General features: G+C 38.4%; 1 protein-coding gene across 1 annotated transcript in view; it reads right to left on the reverse strand.

Annotated features, from left to right (window-relative positions):
* Window positions 1-18,779, reverse strand: part of LOC128811727 (BEN domain-containing protein 5) — a 561,665-nt gene that overhangs the window by 337,331 nt on the left and 205,555 nt on the right. The window contains exon 4 of the mRNA XM_053985562.1: window positions 5,505-5,599. Within this exon, the coding sequence (XP_053841537.1) occupies window positions 5,505-5,599 (95 nt within the window). The remainder of the gene's footprint in view (window positions 1-5,504; window positions 5,600-18,779) is intronic.

Below are 18,779 nucleotides of genomic sequence, written 5' to 3' on the forward strand. Positions count from 1 at the left end.
AGCTGCTACCCCCATTCCCTTGTCCCTGCTTCAGTCACTTATTCCCAATTCCCTTACTGCTCCTGTGTTTGGAGTGGTACAGCTGATTTTGGATCTCTGCGATGACCCAGACCAAGATTAAGTCCTCTTTCTCTTCCTTTAAAGTTTGGTTTTACCCTGGGCCCATTCCCATCCTGGTGCTCCTGTGCAGAACTGCACCAGGATGAGGGAGGGGGCAGCTCTGAGGAGCTGGAGCTGCACCTGGCAGGGACTGCATCAACACCCCCCTGTGCCACGGGACACATTCCTGAACCTTCAAAAGCATTCTCACCACATCCCTCAGGAAAGCAGGAGCAAGCACACATGACATTACAGAGCTGGCAAAAGAACAAACCCCCAAGAGCAGCCAAAGTTGTAAAATAGGCCAAGGAAGGAATCAGGTAACAGCTTGTTCATCTTCTTCACCTAAATTCAGGTGATCTTATCACTAACCCCAGCCTGCTACGTATTTTATAGTAAGCAAATCTAGTCTTTCAGATTAGCAAGCTATATATATATTTAGTGCTTTATTCTCAAACTGTTTCACCACAAATGACAGCTCATTTCACAAACAGCTTATCTTATGGCTAAAGATATATAAATACATACTAAAAATGCTGCTGAAAGTCTCAGAATGTATAATGCAGCCTGGTAGACATGGTAGTGATTGTAACACTGCATTGTAGACACAAATGTTAAAGAAACTTGGCAAGAAGCAACACATTTTAGCTACTCAAAATTCAGATTTTCTCAGACTTGTCCTCTTCTGATGAATGGAACATATGGGAGTATTGTTCATAAAACTTACATTGCTTTTCTTGATGTCTACCAAAACTCCTCATCGTGACAATATTTACCAAGATACATACAGATTCAAATTTGAATTAATTACCCAGAAGTTTTTCTGTGCTTCCAGGTTTGCTGGAAAAGAAAAACACTTCAGAAGCAATGTGTTGTGAGCATTTAGCAGTGGATGTTTTAGCAGCAGAGGTAGCAGAGTGCTTGCTGGGGAAGGGAGCTACCCGGTTAAAAGCCATCACTGCTGAGTGAGATAAAAGACAGGGAAGAAAGAAACTGCTTTGCCAAGAAGCAGTTTGGAATCTGACACTGTAAACAAAACACATTTAGATCCAGACATAAATCCTCCTTATGCTGAAGGCTCAATAATATTTTAGCTAGCATTATTACTTACAAACAGTTCCTGAAATACAGCATCAAAACTGCAGAACAGCCTTTAACCTTGTGTTCATCCACTCAAGAGCCATGTTATTTATTATCCTTTATCCCTTAATTATGGGAACTTCACCTACTGCTCTCTGCTCATTTGAAATGCAGAATAAAATACAATGGATGTCTAAAGACTTAACAGGTGTCAACCAGATATTTGCCAGCTACTGCTACTATTCTACTGGGAGGAGTTGCTGTTCTATAAATACTAATTAGAGTTTTGCACATGATCTTGCTGAAATACCTAAGGTGATGAGTGGCCAGTTGTTACTTTTAAAAGATTAGCACAATTTGAAAAACTAATGTCCCCAATGAGGCAATGCTCACACTGAATAATCAAGAGTTATAGCTGTTCTCTGCCCAAAGGGAATATTTGCTCACTTCATCATTTGGAAAATCTGCTGCCTCTCGAACAATTCACTCTTCTATTTAACTTTGAGAAACTTCTAAAACTTTGTGCAATCAATAAATTAGTACAGTATATGTGCTTAGATGGTCTTCCACTGCTGTGTCCACATGGCAGCCTTTTTTACTACCTTTACTTCTAAAGACAGAGCTCTTAGTGTGAAATCATGATTAAGAAACTGCAACAAAATAATGTTGTACTTAAATCAAGCAGCAAAGAAAAATAGGATTACAGTATAAAGTCCATAAACACAGCAAAAATTCAATTTCCTCAAATCTATCTCCCTTCAAATTCTTCACATCCACTAAACAGGAAAAATAGACACAGGCAAATCAGGACAGGTCTCTATGATACTGAGGTTTTATATTAAAAATTTATATATAGTAATTTTTGATTTTAAAAATACCCTTCGATTCTCTAAAGTCTTGGTGCAATATAGCTGAAAAAAACAGTTAATTTTAAGCAAAATGTTAAATTGGCATGGCCCATTTCCTTGGTTTTTAAAAAAAATCTTGAGTTTTATCTTGTCCATTCTGCTATGGAAAGCAACTGATGTCACAAGGTGTGACACATTGCTGTATTTCTATATGTGAGCTGAGCTTCAATGCAGTGCAATTTCATACAACTAATACAATCCCTTACTATTTAATGTCCATGACCACATGTGGGGAAAACATCTATATAATTTTAATCAGAATTTTTTTCCAGGCTTTATTTTTTTTTTTTTTTTAAGAAATCTTTTTCTTTACAGTGAAACTTATATTTCTCCTTATCCCTCAAGGATATCCCTACTGCTTCCTCTTTTCCAGTAGCTCATTACTGGAAATGTTTGGCCTTGCTTCAAAAGAGAAGAATATGTCAACACCAGAACATCTGTGTCCACATAGAGTGCTTTGATGACAGTGATATACTCCATTTACATCAGTAACACTGAGCTGAACCTTGATGCTGTCTGCATTTAAAGATCTTACCCCACAGGGCAAGAGAATGCAGGTCAAAAACGTTGATCTCTGTCTGACACACTCTCTACTTCAAGAGCACTTGGCAGCAATTTGTTCCAGAGTCAAGAATCAAACTCACAAAGTGTTGCAAAGCTCGGAGCCATGTTTGCATAACCACATTCAAAACAAATATTAAAATTCACAGTCTCTGGAGGCCAATCTACTTTTGATATGCAGGGGTTTGTGAGCAATACAGTAAAATTCTAGCCTGAATACAGGAGGAGTTTTCGTTTAAATCAAAAAGCCATAACTTGGGCTTGAACATCTGTTATTAAAAGGGATAATGTACCTATATCTCTCAAATGCAAAAAGGGAAACAGGCACTTTATCATCTAAAAGTCAAAACTGAATATCTAAAAAAGGGAGTGAAATAGTTATGTGTGACACAGAGTTGTGCCTATCAGTGTGGCCAGAGGAAGTTGGGTGAATTTTGGTACAGAACAAATGCCTCCACAGGCAGGCACAATAAAATTAATTCCCCAAATATTTCATTTAGAGGAATTCAGAGATGAAGTCTGAGCTACAGAGTATTTGTAGCCCATGGCTACTGGTAATCTTCCTTTTAACTGGATTTAAAAACCTTTATAGTTTCTTCAGCTTTTTGTAGTTAATATATCATTTTCTAATTTAATTACATTTTGTCCACTAAACTGCTATGCTGACATAAACCCTAGTATGAGGTGGAGAGTTCCAATAGTTTCCTTACACACCTTCCTCCCCTCGTGTAGAGCTCAGCACTTTTGCAGCATTGAATGATCCAGTATTGCTTGCAAGACGAATACATACAAAACATCAAACAGGATCCAATCAATGCAGCTGGATATTGCCCTGCTCGTGTTCAAGGACCACAGCCACCTGTGTGCTGCAACAGCAGCTGCAAGTACTGGTAAATCCTATTTCAGCAAACAGAGAAAGAGAAAATTTTGTTTACAGGTTGCACTAGAATGCCATGGAAACAGATATAGAGGTAACTGTGAAAGGCGTAATCCAAATGGAAGACAGCCCTGATAGAGCTCATATATCCAAAAATAATATATATGTTTTCCCACTTGGCAAACACATGCATAAATCCTATTAACATCAAGACAGAAAATTATACTGAGTAGACCCCAATATCACTAAGGTCCCTGATAACAGTATGAATTAATGTGCACCTTCAAAGCAGAGCAAGATGTTTTCATATGCAGACTATTAGAAAAAAATAAAAATATCTTAATAGAATAATCATCTTTTTAAAGAAAAAAAATTACATCTTGAATTTTTGAAACAGGATTAAAGTGTGGTAGTAGCCCTGTAAAAGGAAGCTGCTCAGCACCTGCTGCCTACACTGTGCCTGGCTTCAGGCAATGTTATTCATTCCTCACTTTCATGGGAGCAAAATACATCTTCTAAAAATATAAAACACAAAAATAAATAGATCTCTGGGGAAATTGAAGAGAAATTTGTTTTAAAAATAGTGAAGTAGCCTGTATGTTTTAAAAAAATAAGTCCATTTTGCATTGTTTTGTAAGATTTACACTTTAATTTGAAACCAATGTAAGGCATAAAATTTGTATGAAAGCAATATCTGATTTATAGATAAACTTAAAACACAATTCACTTAGCTGCAAATACCAGACCCCAGTGAGAGAAGCAAAAGGTTTTGAAAGATGATTAAAATATGCTTGATAAATGTGGCCCTGAAATGTCCCAAAAGATTTTTCTGAAGTTAAATAGTAAACACAATTAACATGGCTTTTGCTACAAAAACACTAAATGCAATGGATTTTTTAAATTAATTTTCAATGTTATTACATGTTCCTATTGAGCTGGAATTGACTCAATCCACTAACTGTACTGTGAGACAGTCCTTTTGTCCATATGACCTTATCATCTAGACAAAAAGCCAAATATCCATTCTGTTGGTCATATGAAGAGGAAGCCACACAATGAGAACAATCTCGTGACCACCATTTCCATCTTGTGAGTGGAAAATTTGTGACAGTTGAAGCATTTAAGAAAGATATATTCATAAAGCCCAGATAATGTCTAGCTTGATCAAATGTATTACTAATTAACCAATAAAAAGTAGCAGCTGGGAGGCTGACGAGAATAACTTACTGTACACCTCTGGCCTAACCTCACTATCCATATTCAAACAAGTCTCCTGGCAAAGGCAAATCAAATAATTCTTGGGAGTCTTGCATGCATTCAGACTCACTAGATTTACATATTATTATTCACAGTAGATGTTTCATTACATTTGCTTTGAGAAAATGTACAATCTATATGGGTATTCACATGTTTAATATGCACATGAGTTCCCATTTTGTACATCTTATGTAGCTGATGATGAGGTTGGTTGGCCTCCCTCTGCCTTAGACCGGGCACTGGTCATTCACGTGAGGTCAAACTCATGTGGCAGAGCTCACATTCCTCCACCAAACTCCAGCCACCCCAAAACAGGCAGAATAATACCAAGCAGCTTTTAAAAACCAGACCAACCCCAGTCCATATCCCATAATATTTCATAATGTTTGCAGGGGTTTTTTTGTTTGTTTTTTCTTTTTTTTTTAATTAATGTAGGCCAAAAATGGTACAATTACTGTCCTAAGAACTGGACAGTCACTGAAAAATAAAATTTGCCCCAAGCCCTGACTGCTCAGTTTGCTCAAATGGACATCCCTTCAGTCATGACACTTGAAACAAGGCACTACGAGGGGCCTCCAGAATTCACATTCACATCTGCTCCAAAGAGAACCTGTCCTCACAACAGTGCTGTATCAAGGTTCTCATACTCTGAGGTAAAGGTGCTCCTCAGTCATGGAGTCTTTGGTACAACACCACATTAATGCTTTGAGAGAATAACTCACCATTTTGGTCTGCTTGTGGATTTCACCATTGGAGCCATCCCATCTCTGTAGAGGCTTTTTGTTTTACTGAAGTTGACAACATTGAAAATTACTCTCTGGAGGGGAAAAAAAAGGAAAAGAAAAGACATCAGGTATAAATTCTGAAAGACTTTCTACATGTGATGTCTATACCAGATGCATAAAAATATACACACATAACATATGCAATAGATATGTACCTTACAAATTATTGTTATTCTCCATAGACTCAGATAATGGAAATCCTGTCTGTTCCAAGTATTTAAAATGTCCATGCTGTTTCACACTGCATTGATACATATGAAATATATTTTTAAATGTAGCACACTGATTTTTCAGTAGGAATCCAAGCCAGATGAAAAAAGATCTAGTCCAGTGTGCTGCAGTTAACATTACAGAGGTGGATGGAAAGATGGGAGATGGGGTAACATTCCTTGTCAAAACCTTCTAACTGCTTCACAGAATCATAGGACAGAAACATAGAATTGCTGAAGCTAGAAAAGACTTCCAAGATCAAGTCCAGCCATTAATCCAGCACTGCCAAGTCTATGGCTAAACCATGTCCCTGAGCACCACATCCACATCCCTCTGGAGAAGGCGACTACTTCCCTTAGTAGACAGTTCCAATCCTTAACAAACCTTTCAGTGCAGAATTTTTTCCTAATATGCAATCTAAAACCTCTGGTAAAACCTCTTGTCATATTGTTTGTTATCTGGGAGAAGAGACTGACTTCCACCCTGCTACAACCTCCTTCCAGGTAGTTGTAAGGTCTCCCCCTGACCCCCCTGTTCTCCAGGCTGAGCCCCCCCAGCTCCCCCAGCTGCTCCTCACCAGACTTGTGCTCCAGACCCTGCCCCAGCTCCGCTGCCCTTCCCTGGACTCGCTCCAGCCCCTCGATGTCACTCTTGTCATGAGGGGCCCAGAACTGGACACAGCACTCGAGGTGTGGCCTCACAGTGCCCAGTGCAGATGGACAGTCACTGCCCTGGTCCTGCTGCCACACCATTGCTGGCACAGGCCAGGTGCCACTGGGCACACTGCCCACCTGGGCACAGCTGGCTCATGTTCAGCCCCTGTTGGCCAGAACCCCAAGGGCATTTTCCCCAGGCAGTTTTCCAGCCACTCTGCCCCAGCCCACTGCACTGCAGGAGTTGCTGTGGCCCAAAGGCTGGACCTGGCACTTGGCCTTGTTGAACTTCATACAATTTGCCTTGGCTGATCAACCCATCTGTGCAGATACCTCTGCAGAGCCTTCCTGCCTTCCCATCCAAGTTAGTGTCATCTGCAAACTCACCAAGGGCGCACTTGATCCCTCACCCTTCTTAGCCTTCACACAGAAGCAGCAGCAGCAGGAAAAAAAAAAGTTTTCTGATTTTTTTTCCCCCCAAAGATAGGAATATTTCTCTTCTTTTCCCCTGGCAAAAGGAAGAATTTTCCTTTTCAAAAAGTGTACAGGATACCTACACAGAAATTGCACATAGCCATCAGTTGTTTGAATATGATAGATAAGAAGAAAATATTCTAAACCTGATCTTAGTTTAAACTAAAAGTTTGGGAAAACTGAAGATGATATTTAATAGGTCAAGGGAAGAGTAGAATTTAGATCTTTAAGGGTAATGGACTGATACTAAAAGCAAATTAATGCAGGGGAAAGACAAGAGTAAACAGAGACAAAACCTTTTTCTTTACCATCTGTCTGCTTCAAGTCATTTCATACAAAATTACTTATTCTGTCTCTGTTAAGAAAGTCTAAATTGGATCTACCTCGTCTCATGGAGTACATTGCCTTTTCAGATGGCAAATGCAGTATCCCTCATTTGTTGTACTCTTTTGATACCCAGTGTTGATGTACTCAAAGAAAACAAAATATGAAGTCTAAATTAGTTTTTATGAAACAGTCCACAATATAGTGATAAATTCAATTTCTGTGAATCTCTTTACATTTGTTTTTTAAAGGTAGAAGTGAAGACAAACCACTAAAAATGATATTCATTCTTTTCTTTAAGAACTATTGTAATGTTGGCACCCTTCATAATGATCCATGAGAAGCCTAAAAACTGATTGATCACTGTTTAAAAATCAAACAATTTTTGACTAAAACAATCAGCTTTCATATGTAAAACTTTGCAAAAACAAATCTGGACCTTCCAGGCAGTCTGCTCAGACAACAGGGAGTGAGAAGATTAAAGTGAAAGGAATCAGGAGTGAAACACAAAAAGGAATCAGGCACATTTATCCTTTCATATGGGGCAGGTAGGAAGCCAGGTAACTGCATAGCCCTAAGTGGCTCTGTACTCAAGAAAAATTAAGCAAGTTTTTTTGAGGTAAGGTAGTGCTGAAGATTTTGTGAATGGGAGCACATACTTCTATGCTGCAAATTCTGCCAATCAGTAAAAGCAAAATCTAAAAATAACCTCTAGGTTTGACTAGAACTGACATGAAAAACTAGCAAGTTGAGAAAATCACTTTTTTGAAGGTGGCAATTCAATTTTGCACCAAAGGCAGTAGGGAAACTACATATCCCTGTACAAGAGTTTTCATGTATTTTGAGATATTCTAATGGCCATGAGATGAACTTATTTTTATAACTCTGGATAAAAGAATGCACTTAAATTTACAAAATGTTATGTTTGTAATTTTAGGTATTTAGGATATTGCTTATCTGATGAAATATCAACTTTGGGAGGTCTCTAGTTATTTTCCATCTTACGTTTATAATGGATGGCTTTAAGTTAGAGAATGGTATTCAGGTCTCTACATGCTTTATGCTCTACATGGAAACATTTCCCTCTATTAGAATGCTCAGATTTTCCTCTGTTACTTAACTCTGTTCACATTTTTGAAAACAAATTAAGTTGCAACAAATTGGTTTGTTAATCTTGATGTTTGCATGGAGTGAATGAAACAAACAAGATCTCCAAACCAATTGCCTTAAACTTTGGATGCAATCATGTCACTGTTGGAAAGGGAAAGTTGCTAATTTTGTTACATACTGACTCAGAGCAGACAGCTGGTAGAGAATGTTCTTATTCCAATCAAGCTTATTTTGTATAATGAGTTGGGCAAATGTACACAACTGGGTAAGCAATGTATATAAAAACAAAAATATGCAGCTCATTTAACAAAACACTGCCGATTATAGCGTTTCGAGCGCTCAGCAATGCGTGCAATTCCCCCAGCATGGCACCGAGCTAGATTGGCAGAACCAAAAATTTAACAGCACAGAGCAGAACTTTATCAACACACACCACTGAAGTAATAAAGCACACAAACCGAGGCACTCAAATGAGCAGCTGAACTCCGTCAAGTATTCCTGGTGATGGTTAAAATAGTCCATGCAGCTCAGGCAGTGGAGTGTGCAAAAATGTAATGACTACAGGATACACACTGGAAACACACACTGGAAAAATATGCAGCTTGCTCAATAAGGTATGCAAACAGCTTTGAGCTGAATGCTGTCATAAAAGGCTGTGATACAGCAACCAAAGTTTTGCTGAACAAATCTAATTTTTAGTCTAATTTCTGTCTATACTTATATCCTTTAACACACCAGTTATGCAGTGTAAAGAGCAAAAGGAGTAGAAACAGAGCACGTTAAAACATTTTTTTGAAAGAAAAGTATCACTGTTCTGAATTATTATGATTTGTACCAGATTGTCATCTTATAAGCAATATAATTGAGATACTCCAAAACGAGTATTCAAGAATTCAAGAAATGTCAAGATAGGAAAATAAAACTAGATTAAATGTACTTGAAATTCCCTAGAAATTGTTCTGGTCTCCACAGAGTCAATACAGAGAAAAATTTTTACAATGAAAATACTTTTTGGGTATTTGGGAGTATGAATACCACTAAAAGAAGAAATATTCAAATTGATGCTGTACCAGAAATTATAATTCGGTGCTTTCACTTCAGATTTTGGACAAAATCTTAAATCTATTGCATTGTTTTGACAAACTGATCTCCAATTTCTGGGTAGGTGGAAGAGGCATGGTGCAGAAAAGCCTCTCAGGACAGCACCAAGTCAAACCACGCTCCTGGGGATGCACCAGGATGTGTTGTGGCTTCACAGCATGAGGGCAGACAACTGCTGCAGTCTCAGGCTCTGTGCTTGGGCTGCCAAAGCTGAGACAGACGTTGGAGAACATGAGACAAGGCAGGCAAGTTCTGCCCACTGAGAGGAGGAGGAGGACCTCTTTCCATAACATGGGCAGTAAGTTTGAATTTGAAGGTATCTTGCTGATAAAACCATTGGGACAGAAAACAAAGGAAAAGCTTGGTACCTCCTTTAGCCTTAAAATTTACATAGAAATTGAATTTATGTCTAGTTTTCCTTATAGTCCTTTGCAGACTTACTTCAGGAATCAAAAGCACAAACAGATATTAAGGGATGCTTAGTGTATTTAACACGAACAAGATAAAGATGAACCATGAACAAAAGGAAGAAAGGTGGCTGAAATAGGTCACATTTTTTCTTATTGCCAGCAGTTTTCCTGACTGGAGCTGGAAGGAGCTGCTGGTTATTTGGGGGGCAAGCACACAGCAGGGTGGTTTTGGTTTGGAGCTGAAGGCACTGAGAGTGGATGGTTGTATTGAGCTTCGTATTCCAACAGGCTGGTGGGAGCACAGGATTCACCCAGCTCCCAGTAGGTTTTCCAACTGAAGCAGGTTTCAAAGAAAGTCACATCTTTGCCAAAGGTTCAGTGCCTTCCTCCAGGATAAGGACACATTAGGTCCCTTCAAAAAGGCTCCCAGGTTTATTTTGCACGGTTTTCCCTGGCTGGCTGTTCACAGAAATAAATGTGCAGCTCTGGCTGACATTAAAAGGGAAGAAAAAAAAACAAACACACCATAGAACACCACAAAATTCTGCCTGAGGCAGACACCTGGCACAGAAAATTTTGTGTCAAATCATTACAAGTATAAGAAGTTTTAACTAACTGAAAATAGGGTTTGCAGTAGGAAGTGTCAGGCCTTCTTAATATTGATGTGACATACATATATTCAACATTTTAAATTATATAATATACTTAATATTAATAGCATAACAATTTCAATTCAATGGACAATGCTGAATGCTACCAGTATGAGCTATCAAAGTACCTGGGGACTAATTGCTTGAAGTCAGTCATGAACAATTTCTTCATTTAACCAGCCAAAATAAGACAACTGGGCACTAAGTACTACTATTAAGACCTTTCAGCTGAAATTAAGTCTGAGCTTTTGTGCTTTGAATGAACATTAAAGATCCAAAGGTGGTGGATACCATGGGGCTCTGCCTCACTTACGCTGATTGATCTTGCTTCCCTCTCCTGTAGATATTACAGTGTTTTGTGATTTCCTGAAACCTGCACCTTTTTTTTTTTGAGTTGGGTTCTTGCCTTGGCAAGATTCTTGGTTATCCTTTCCTTCTTTTTTTTTAAAAAAAAAGGTAAAGATGTAAGTTTTAATCCCTTTAAAGGGCAGATCTACTTCAGAAGGAGAGAAATAGAAAAAAAATACCACAAAGAAAGAAAAATGAACCAAACTCATGACTTGTGAGATTTTGAGACACCATTTATGAATGTGAGAAAGTGGCAACATGGGATTGCTGCCTGCTCACCAAAAAAAAAGTGCTGCATTTTGGTATTTGAGTCAGATGGTCTTTAGGATCTTTTCTGACAAAGCACCTTATACAAAGCTGTACAAAAATAAATTACACTGGAGGGACTTCCAAATGGCAAGAAAAAAGTGTCACCTGCAACTGTTATCAATGCTGAAGAAAACAAGAAATATAACAGTCAGGTCTGTGCAAAATCCCCAATGAGAACTTACAAATAGCGTTTTTCTGACCTTTTCAAATTTAAATCATTCATTACTGCTAACATTTTAAAATAAGCCATGCTTTTCTTTTCCCTTTGTAGGAACACTTGTCCTTTCAAATGGAAAAGTTTTTAATATTGACAGCATTTAGCCTTTTTCTCTTCAGCTAAGGAGCTTTCAAAACCTGCTGATGCTCAGGAGGGGAATATAAATTCTCACTTTCAGAGGGAGGAGGATGCTGGGGACCACTGTCATCAGTTGCACCTGTGTCTTGTTAACTGGAAAATGTCGAGTCTTTACAACACAACAAAATTTTAGGAAAGTGACGCAGCAAATGTATTACAGATTGTGAATTATTAGTGTTTTTCCCTTGGTAGAGATCTTCATTTAGTGACTTGAAAGAGAGGAATGCTGAAGTCTGGGATGTTGCAAAGAGCAACATTAAAAAGAGACCCAAAGGATCTTAATACAGCAACACCTCTGATATAATGCTTTGCTAACTATTAAATTAGTTTAGCCTTTATTGTGGCATTTGTCTGTGTGTGGGAGATATTCTTGGGTTTGATGCCAGCCCAGCACCCTTAAGCTGTATGAGTGTATTTCAGGTAATGGGGTTTAACTGTGTGTCAATGGTAAAAAATACTTTTACAAATAATTACTAGTTTAGGCATTTGCCCAGTTATCTGTCCTTTCTGGCAGTTCTTTCTTTGCCCTCAAACTAATATGCTGAGGCATAGACCCACAGGTGGTTTAAGATCTGTGCAAGCCAGTGTTCCTTCCCCATTTGGAATTTCACTTTTACCTCACTAGGTTCTATGGCAGGAGGAAACCGTGGAGAAGACCCTCTTCCAGCAGAAAGCTTTCAAAAGGATTTACAGAGGAATTGCTACCCCCTGTGTAATCCCATGATGTGGACTGACTACTAACCTGCTTCTCTGTGTGATCTGTTGGACTTGAAAATTATGAGAGCAAGAGTCACTCCAAGTTTTCACAACTCAACTTTTTTTTTTTTTTTAAACAGAAACTTTTTCAATGAACAGAATAACAGTATTGTTCTCTTGCAATCATAAGTCAGCTTTCTGTTCTAACTTTTCATCTGAACATCAATAATCTGACACTTTCAATTGAAAACTCAGAAATGTCCATTTGGAAAGCCAGCAGTTGTGTAATTAGACTGACTCCTGTTCCTTGCTCCCTTGGGCCAAAATCTCCAATAGAATTGCAAATGTGTCATAAGACATATATTGAATTGTGTTGATTCATCAAAAAGAAAATAGCACAAGTCCTGACAGGGCATATAACCAGGCTACAGAGTTATTTAAAACAGGTTTGAAGCTGAAACCTTCTTGCCATTTTTTTCCATTCTTTGTAGCAAAAGGTCAAAATTTTTGCAAAAATAACAAAGGCATCTTTATTTAATCAGCTTGGGGGGAAAAAACAAATACTTTTATTATTTCCTATCTCTTAATATATATCCAGACTTTGGCAAAAGAGACACTTCTAATTCCATTGCAGAGTTACAGGGATGTGAGAATAACTTTTTATTTGCTAACTGACAGGTGTCTGAGCCCTGTTGGTCTTCTCATTGCCTTTTTCCACATCTATCAATATTTTCAGGAACCAGTAATACAAGAAAACAGTGCATAGTCTTTCTCTGAGACTTTCTCAACCAGCTAAATTATTTCCTAATAGATTCCATGCCACATTGCAGCCACTGCCAGATGACATTTGAAGTAGCATCATGTATTAAACTCATTCTGCATAATTACAGAAGCTATCCATGTTTAGGTTCTATATTCTTTTCAATCAATATTATGGCTGCAGGTGGATAGTAACAGCTGGCTGTTCTGGAACGTGTTAGCAAAATTTGCGGATATCTTACATCCCTCAAGAGGAAGCAGCTGAAAAGACTTACATTTTCCTTTTCCTAATAGAAATTATTTAGCCAGTGAGAAGAAATGGTACAAGGTTTTGTAGGATTTGAAATAGTCATAATAGTAACATCTTGGTGGTACAAAAAGATAAGGCTACCAATGAAATGTTTTCTAGTCCAAATCCCCTTCGTGGTGCAGGGTCCAGAGGAGGCTTCAAAACAATGAGATCAGTCCAGAAAAGGGAAAGGGCCAGAAAAAGTCAGCACATATAGGAGCTATGGTAAGAACCAAAAGCCCATGTTTATGAGCACTGCCATAAAGTGTGTCCTGAAAAGCAGAGCATGAAATGGCACTCAGTTCATATGGGAGCATTCTGCACACTCTGCACAGACTGCTTTTCTGGGCCCCTCATCAAATGCAAATCAGCCCATGATCCAGAGTCAAAGCCTCCCTTACCAACAAGGGATGTAATTCCAAATAAATTAGACCCTGGTGATGAACACCAAAGTGATGCAGAGCTTAAAGCATGCAGGTGGAGTGCTGAACACTCTCACCCAAAATACTGCAAGGCAGCAGGTGACAGTGGCACTAACAATGACAGAGTGGCACTGATATTTGTATGGATCATGACTTTGCTGAATCCCTAAACACACAGAAGGTAACAATCACAATTTAAATAGCATGCAAACAGAAAGGCAGAAATCCATCTGATACCCGGGCTGGAAGATGAGAATGAAAAAGCCTTTTCAAGTGTAGGTCCTTGTGAGGAAGATAAAGAAAGCTCTGTTAAGGGAGATATTTGGATGAAGCTTTTCCAGCAATTGTTTACTTTGTATTTTTGCAGCTGGCATTTTTCACAGTTAAAAGCTAATGTTTGTCTGGAGCTTGTGGGAAAATTCTGTGGGGGAAAAGAAGGAGATGATAACACATAGAAGGCAAGACAGTATATATGGGAGAGTTCAAAACCAGCACCAATGTATTTGCCTCAGTGTTCTCTGATGAGTTTGAAAACAATGATATTTTGATGTGTACAGCCCCTGGTTATTACTGCCAGTGGTCTTGGTCATGTTACTATGATCATAGCCTTGCAAACATAAACCCTCTCTATTTACTTCTCCAGTAACTAAGCACAGATGGGCTTTGTGTCCAGGTTATTCATGAAGGTCCTTGGTTTTCCCTTTATTTTCTTTAATTCAAGCATTTTAGTAGCTATTACAATGAAACCTTTGAACCTTCTATGTTCTTCCATGCATGGCTCTGAATAGTAATAGAATAAAGGTTTCCCATATTGTACAGCTCCTCTATATTTAGACAGAATTTGAATTGGATCCTTACTGGAGTAGCTGCAGCGCTGATGAAAAAAAAAACCTATTTTTGAGGGAAAATATAAACTATATGCTATCAATTTCATTAAAATAAGGGATATTGTTATAGCATGTACCCTCTAGTTTTCCTCTGCAAAATTAATAGTCCATTCTATTTCTATATAGCAGACTGAAAATACTGGGGGTTTTTTCTGCTCTTTCTACCTGAATCCTTTTGCAATACTGCAACATTCACATAATCCACCGATTTCTATATGAAAATGTAATCAATGTGTTAGTGTACATTGGAATCTTAGCATTGACAACCAGGAGCTTGAAGTATTGATTTGAAAAAAAATGCTCATGATTTCTACAGTTCTTCAGCATTATTTCTTTTATTTTCAATTTTCACTGCTTAGAATTCTACTCCAAGAGTCTAACTCATGTACTAACAGACTATTCAAAGTTTTGTGCTTCAAAGGAAAACCCAAGGGTAAGTAGAAGGAAATCTGATGTAATTCCTTCTATTTTTGTGTACCTATTTGACATTTCGAATAAGACCTCAGAACTGCCTTAACCAACCCTAATAGTAAGGGGATATATGAATTGTACTCAAAGCTTTAAAAATCCCATTCTGAAGCTGAAATGCTGAATGTTAGATTCAAATGCTGATCTCTGTCTGTTTGCAAAGGTGATTCACAGCATGTGGAATAAACATGTTTTGGCAGTGTCATGAACAGAACAGCTAAACAAAGGAACAGGGAGGATTTCAATAGGAAAGTTAAGTGTCTTAAAGCAAGGTGCCCTGTGCTGTATTTGTGTAACACAGGTGTCATTCCACTCTGGCATTCTTCCCTGGCACTGGAAAGGGGAAAAATAAGCCTAGCAATGGCAAATTCTCCTTACTGGGGTGAGCAGTATAACTGCAGTCCAGTCAGTCAGGTCCTTTGCATTCAAATGCCAGAGGTAAAACTTCATTTTGCCCTGCTGGAGCTTAAAATATGGATAAAAAAAATCTGTGTTCAGAAAGCACATAAATATTTAGCTCCACTTTAAATGTTCCTAGAGGCTTAAAGTTAAGCAAACATTCAAACTTTCTTGCTGAACAGGGGTGGATTTCTGATTCAGGATTTCAGACAGCCTAGAATTATGGGAGAAAGATGCTGGGTTTGCCAAAAATCCCATAGGCACCATTTGTCCTTAGTAAGTGATCACTGTAGATTGGAAGTGACGTTTCTGCAGCTTTGGGATGCAGCAACATTTTTATTACTGTTACAGATCAACTTTAAGTGTTATATTGTTTTGTTAGTTTATGTAAATCAATCTGCTGTATGAATAAAAGGAATTTGGAAATGGATCGCTCATCTTTATTGGCTTTGAAGTACTGAGTATTTGGTACTTTGCTGAAACTATCATATTATATTGAGTTATAAGAAATATTGCTCAGATACTAAGCAAGTCTCAGCACAAATTCTGGTAATTTTCCATCAAAAGCAAGGCTCCAAAAAGATATAAATATGGTATCTTTCTAAAAAAAAAAAAAATTGTATAATGTACAGCCAAAGCCCCTTTCAATATGATACAGATTTGATTTTCCTTCAGATCCCTTCCAAAAGGTAGAGTAGAAACCTGCTGTGAAGTGCCCTCCTGGTAGAGAAAACATCATCGTTAAATGGTTGCTTATTCTTCTGCAAAGCAACAGTAACAGCAGGCTGCTATGAGGCTACTATGAATGCTCTGCGCATTTTAACAGGTAAATTCTGCACTCTTTAATATGCCAGGTTGATGGAATATTCAAAGTTGCTGAAAACCCTTCTGGGGAAATGTGAAAATTGATAACATTGCTTCCAATAACTCAGTATTTTAATACAACATCTCAATATTAACTGTAATGCTGCAAAAAGATTTTTCACACTTTATGTTGTTCAATTTTTTCATTTTGGAAAAGACTCAAGTTTTTTTGGAAACCATATGTAAATATAATTCCTTTCAGATTTCCTAGAATTTTAAAATTGTAACAGCAGAAGATACAAATTATTTGCAAAAAAAAAATTGTCATCAAAGATCCAAGACATTCCTCAGTTCCCTTACAAAGTAATCACAGTTGATCATCTCTCATTTCCCAGAGTATCATTTAAGCCCTGAGCTTTCCAGAACACTAATGCAGTTTACATTTATTTTCACTGCAATGCATTTGGTAAGTTTTCCCTTGATTTTACCTATATCTATAGTTACATCACCTCATGAACACTGCTCTGACAGCCAGCCTATAACCATGTATCACAGAGGCAAAACTCTGCAAACACTCTTGGTGGCCATGCCTGGGGAGGGGAAGGAGCCCATTTATCACTAGGGAGGCAGGAAAATACAAACAAAAAAAGTGCATGTAGCAGAAGACTTTCAATAAACAAAAAATGCTAATATGACCTTAAAAATAATGAGGCGTTTCCCACAAAATTGAAACAGTGTTCTGTCACCAAAGCACAAATTCCCATTGCATGGGAGAATGCTTTTCTGTGGTCCTTGTGTGCTTGACACTGGATTCAACAGGAATTTTAGTTATGCCAGGAATAAAGATTGAAGCTGCAAACGTGACTGTGAGAAATAAAATGGTGATTCAGATTTGGGATGTCAGCTGCAAGAGCAGCACACTGGATGTCTCAAGAGGGTGAAATCCATGGCTTAGCACTGCCCTAGTTCTGGATCATTAGGGATTTACTCAGCATAAATCAAAGAAATCTAAACAGTCCAGCCTCAGCCCAGCTGCTGAGATCCCCGGGGTGGGAGAGCTGAGTCATCCACGCTGCACGGCAGCAGTGACTGCAAACTTTGCCACCCAAGGCTCCCCGAGGTGGGACCTTCCTTCCTTCCTTCCCTTCCCTTCCCTTCCCTTCCCTTCCCTTCCCTTCCCTTCCCTTCCCTTCCCTTCCCTTCCCTTCCCTTCCCTTCCCTTCCCTTCCCTTCCCTTCCCTTCCCTTCCCTTCCCTTCCCTTCCCTTCCCTTCCCTTCCCTTCCCTTCCCTTCCCTTCCCTTCCCTTCCCTTCCCTTCCCTTCCCTTCCCTTCCCTTCCCTTCCCTTCCCTTCCCTTCCCTTCCCTTCCCTTCCCTTCCCTTCCCTTCCCTTCCCTTCCCTTCCCTTCCCTTCCCTTCCCTTCCCTTCCTTCTTTTCCTTCCACGGGTGACAATGGCAGCACTGCACTGGTAACCTGTCACAGCACAGCCTCACAGCAGAGTCTGGAGATAAACAGACCTCTCACATCAACATTTCAAATATCCTCTCCTTATGTCTGTGACTCCTGTACAAATAAACTTGCAGAATGAGGTCCCACATCACCATATAAAAACCTCGCCGCTAAAAAAAATAATAATTAAAAAAATAATAAAGTGTACATGAGAAAGTCATATACAAGTAACAAATTATACAAGAGAAAAAAGAGCAGCTTCAGAATTAATCACTGCAACTCAGACTGTGGAAAGACTCACTTATCAAGTCTAAGAGGGGTAAAAAGAAAATAGGAAAAGCAGAGAAAAGCAAACAGAAGTTCTTGTTGTAAGAGTCTGTGGTTTGGGAAGGGAAAAGCCACTAAATCCTTTCCTGGAGTTCATTTCTTTAAATATACAAGTGTTTCATTTCTGTAAATATACAAGGTTACAGCTCATCATGAACCAAAACCCTGTTAAGAAAGAAGAACATAGACATAAAAAAGGGGAAATTTTTACTTTACTCCCTTGTGCTTTTTACTTCACTCCCTTCAAGCCCTTGTGCTTTCCCTGTGTCTGAAGGCAGTTCTAACAGTGCTGTTTATTTTTCTGTACCATGCCAGCTCTTACGGAATGCTGACATAAAACTATGACCATGAAGACTGTCCGTGTTAAAAAATTCCCGTCTTCCAAAAATGAGTTTGGTCAAAAATTGAGTCACATTCCCTCTTTTGGGAAGAACAATTTCTCTTCTCATATTGTTTCTCACAGCACATGCTTTGAGGCTTTTCTTCCTCAAGGAATTGACTTTTAAAAGCGTGCCAATAGGAAAAAAATAAAAAACAACAACTGCCTTGCAGGATAGATTAAAATTTTGTCGAAGTTTGTAACTCTATTACTCTAACAATAAACCAGATTATAGGATATTTTACTAGAACACTGACAAATCTAAAACCTATTAAAAATATTAACAAATCAATAAAGATAAAGCTGAATTATACATATAAGGAACATTTTCTTTATTGAACAATTCTTATAGATCGCTTTGAAATAACATTGTTCTAGACATTTGCTT

Source organism: Vidua macroura, chromosome 9 (genome assembly GCF_024509145.1).
Source record: "Vidua macroura isolate BioBank_ID:100142 chromosome 9, ASM2450914v1, whole genome shotgun sequence".
In the NCBI taxonomy this organism is placed as follows: domain Eukaryota; kingdom Metazoa; phylum Chordata; class Aves; order Passeriformes; family Viduidae; genus Vidua; species Vidua macroura.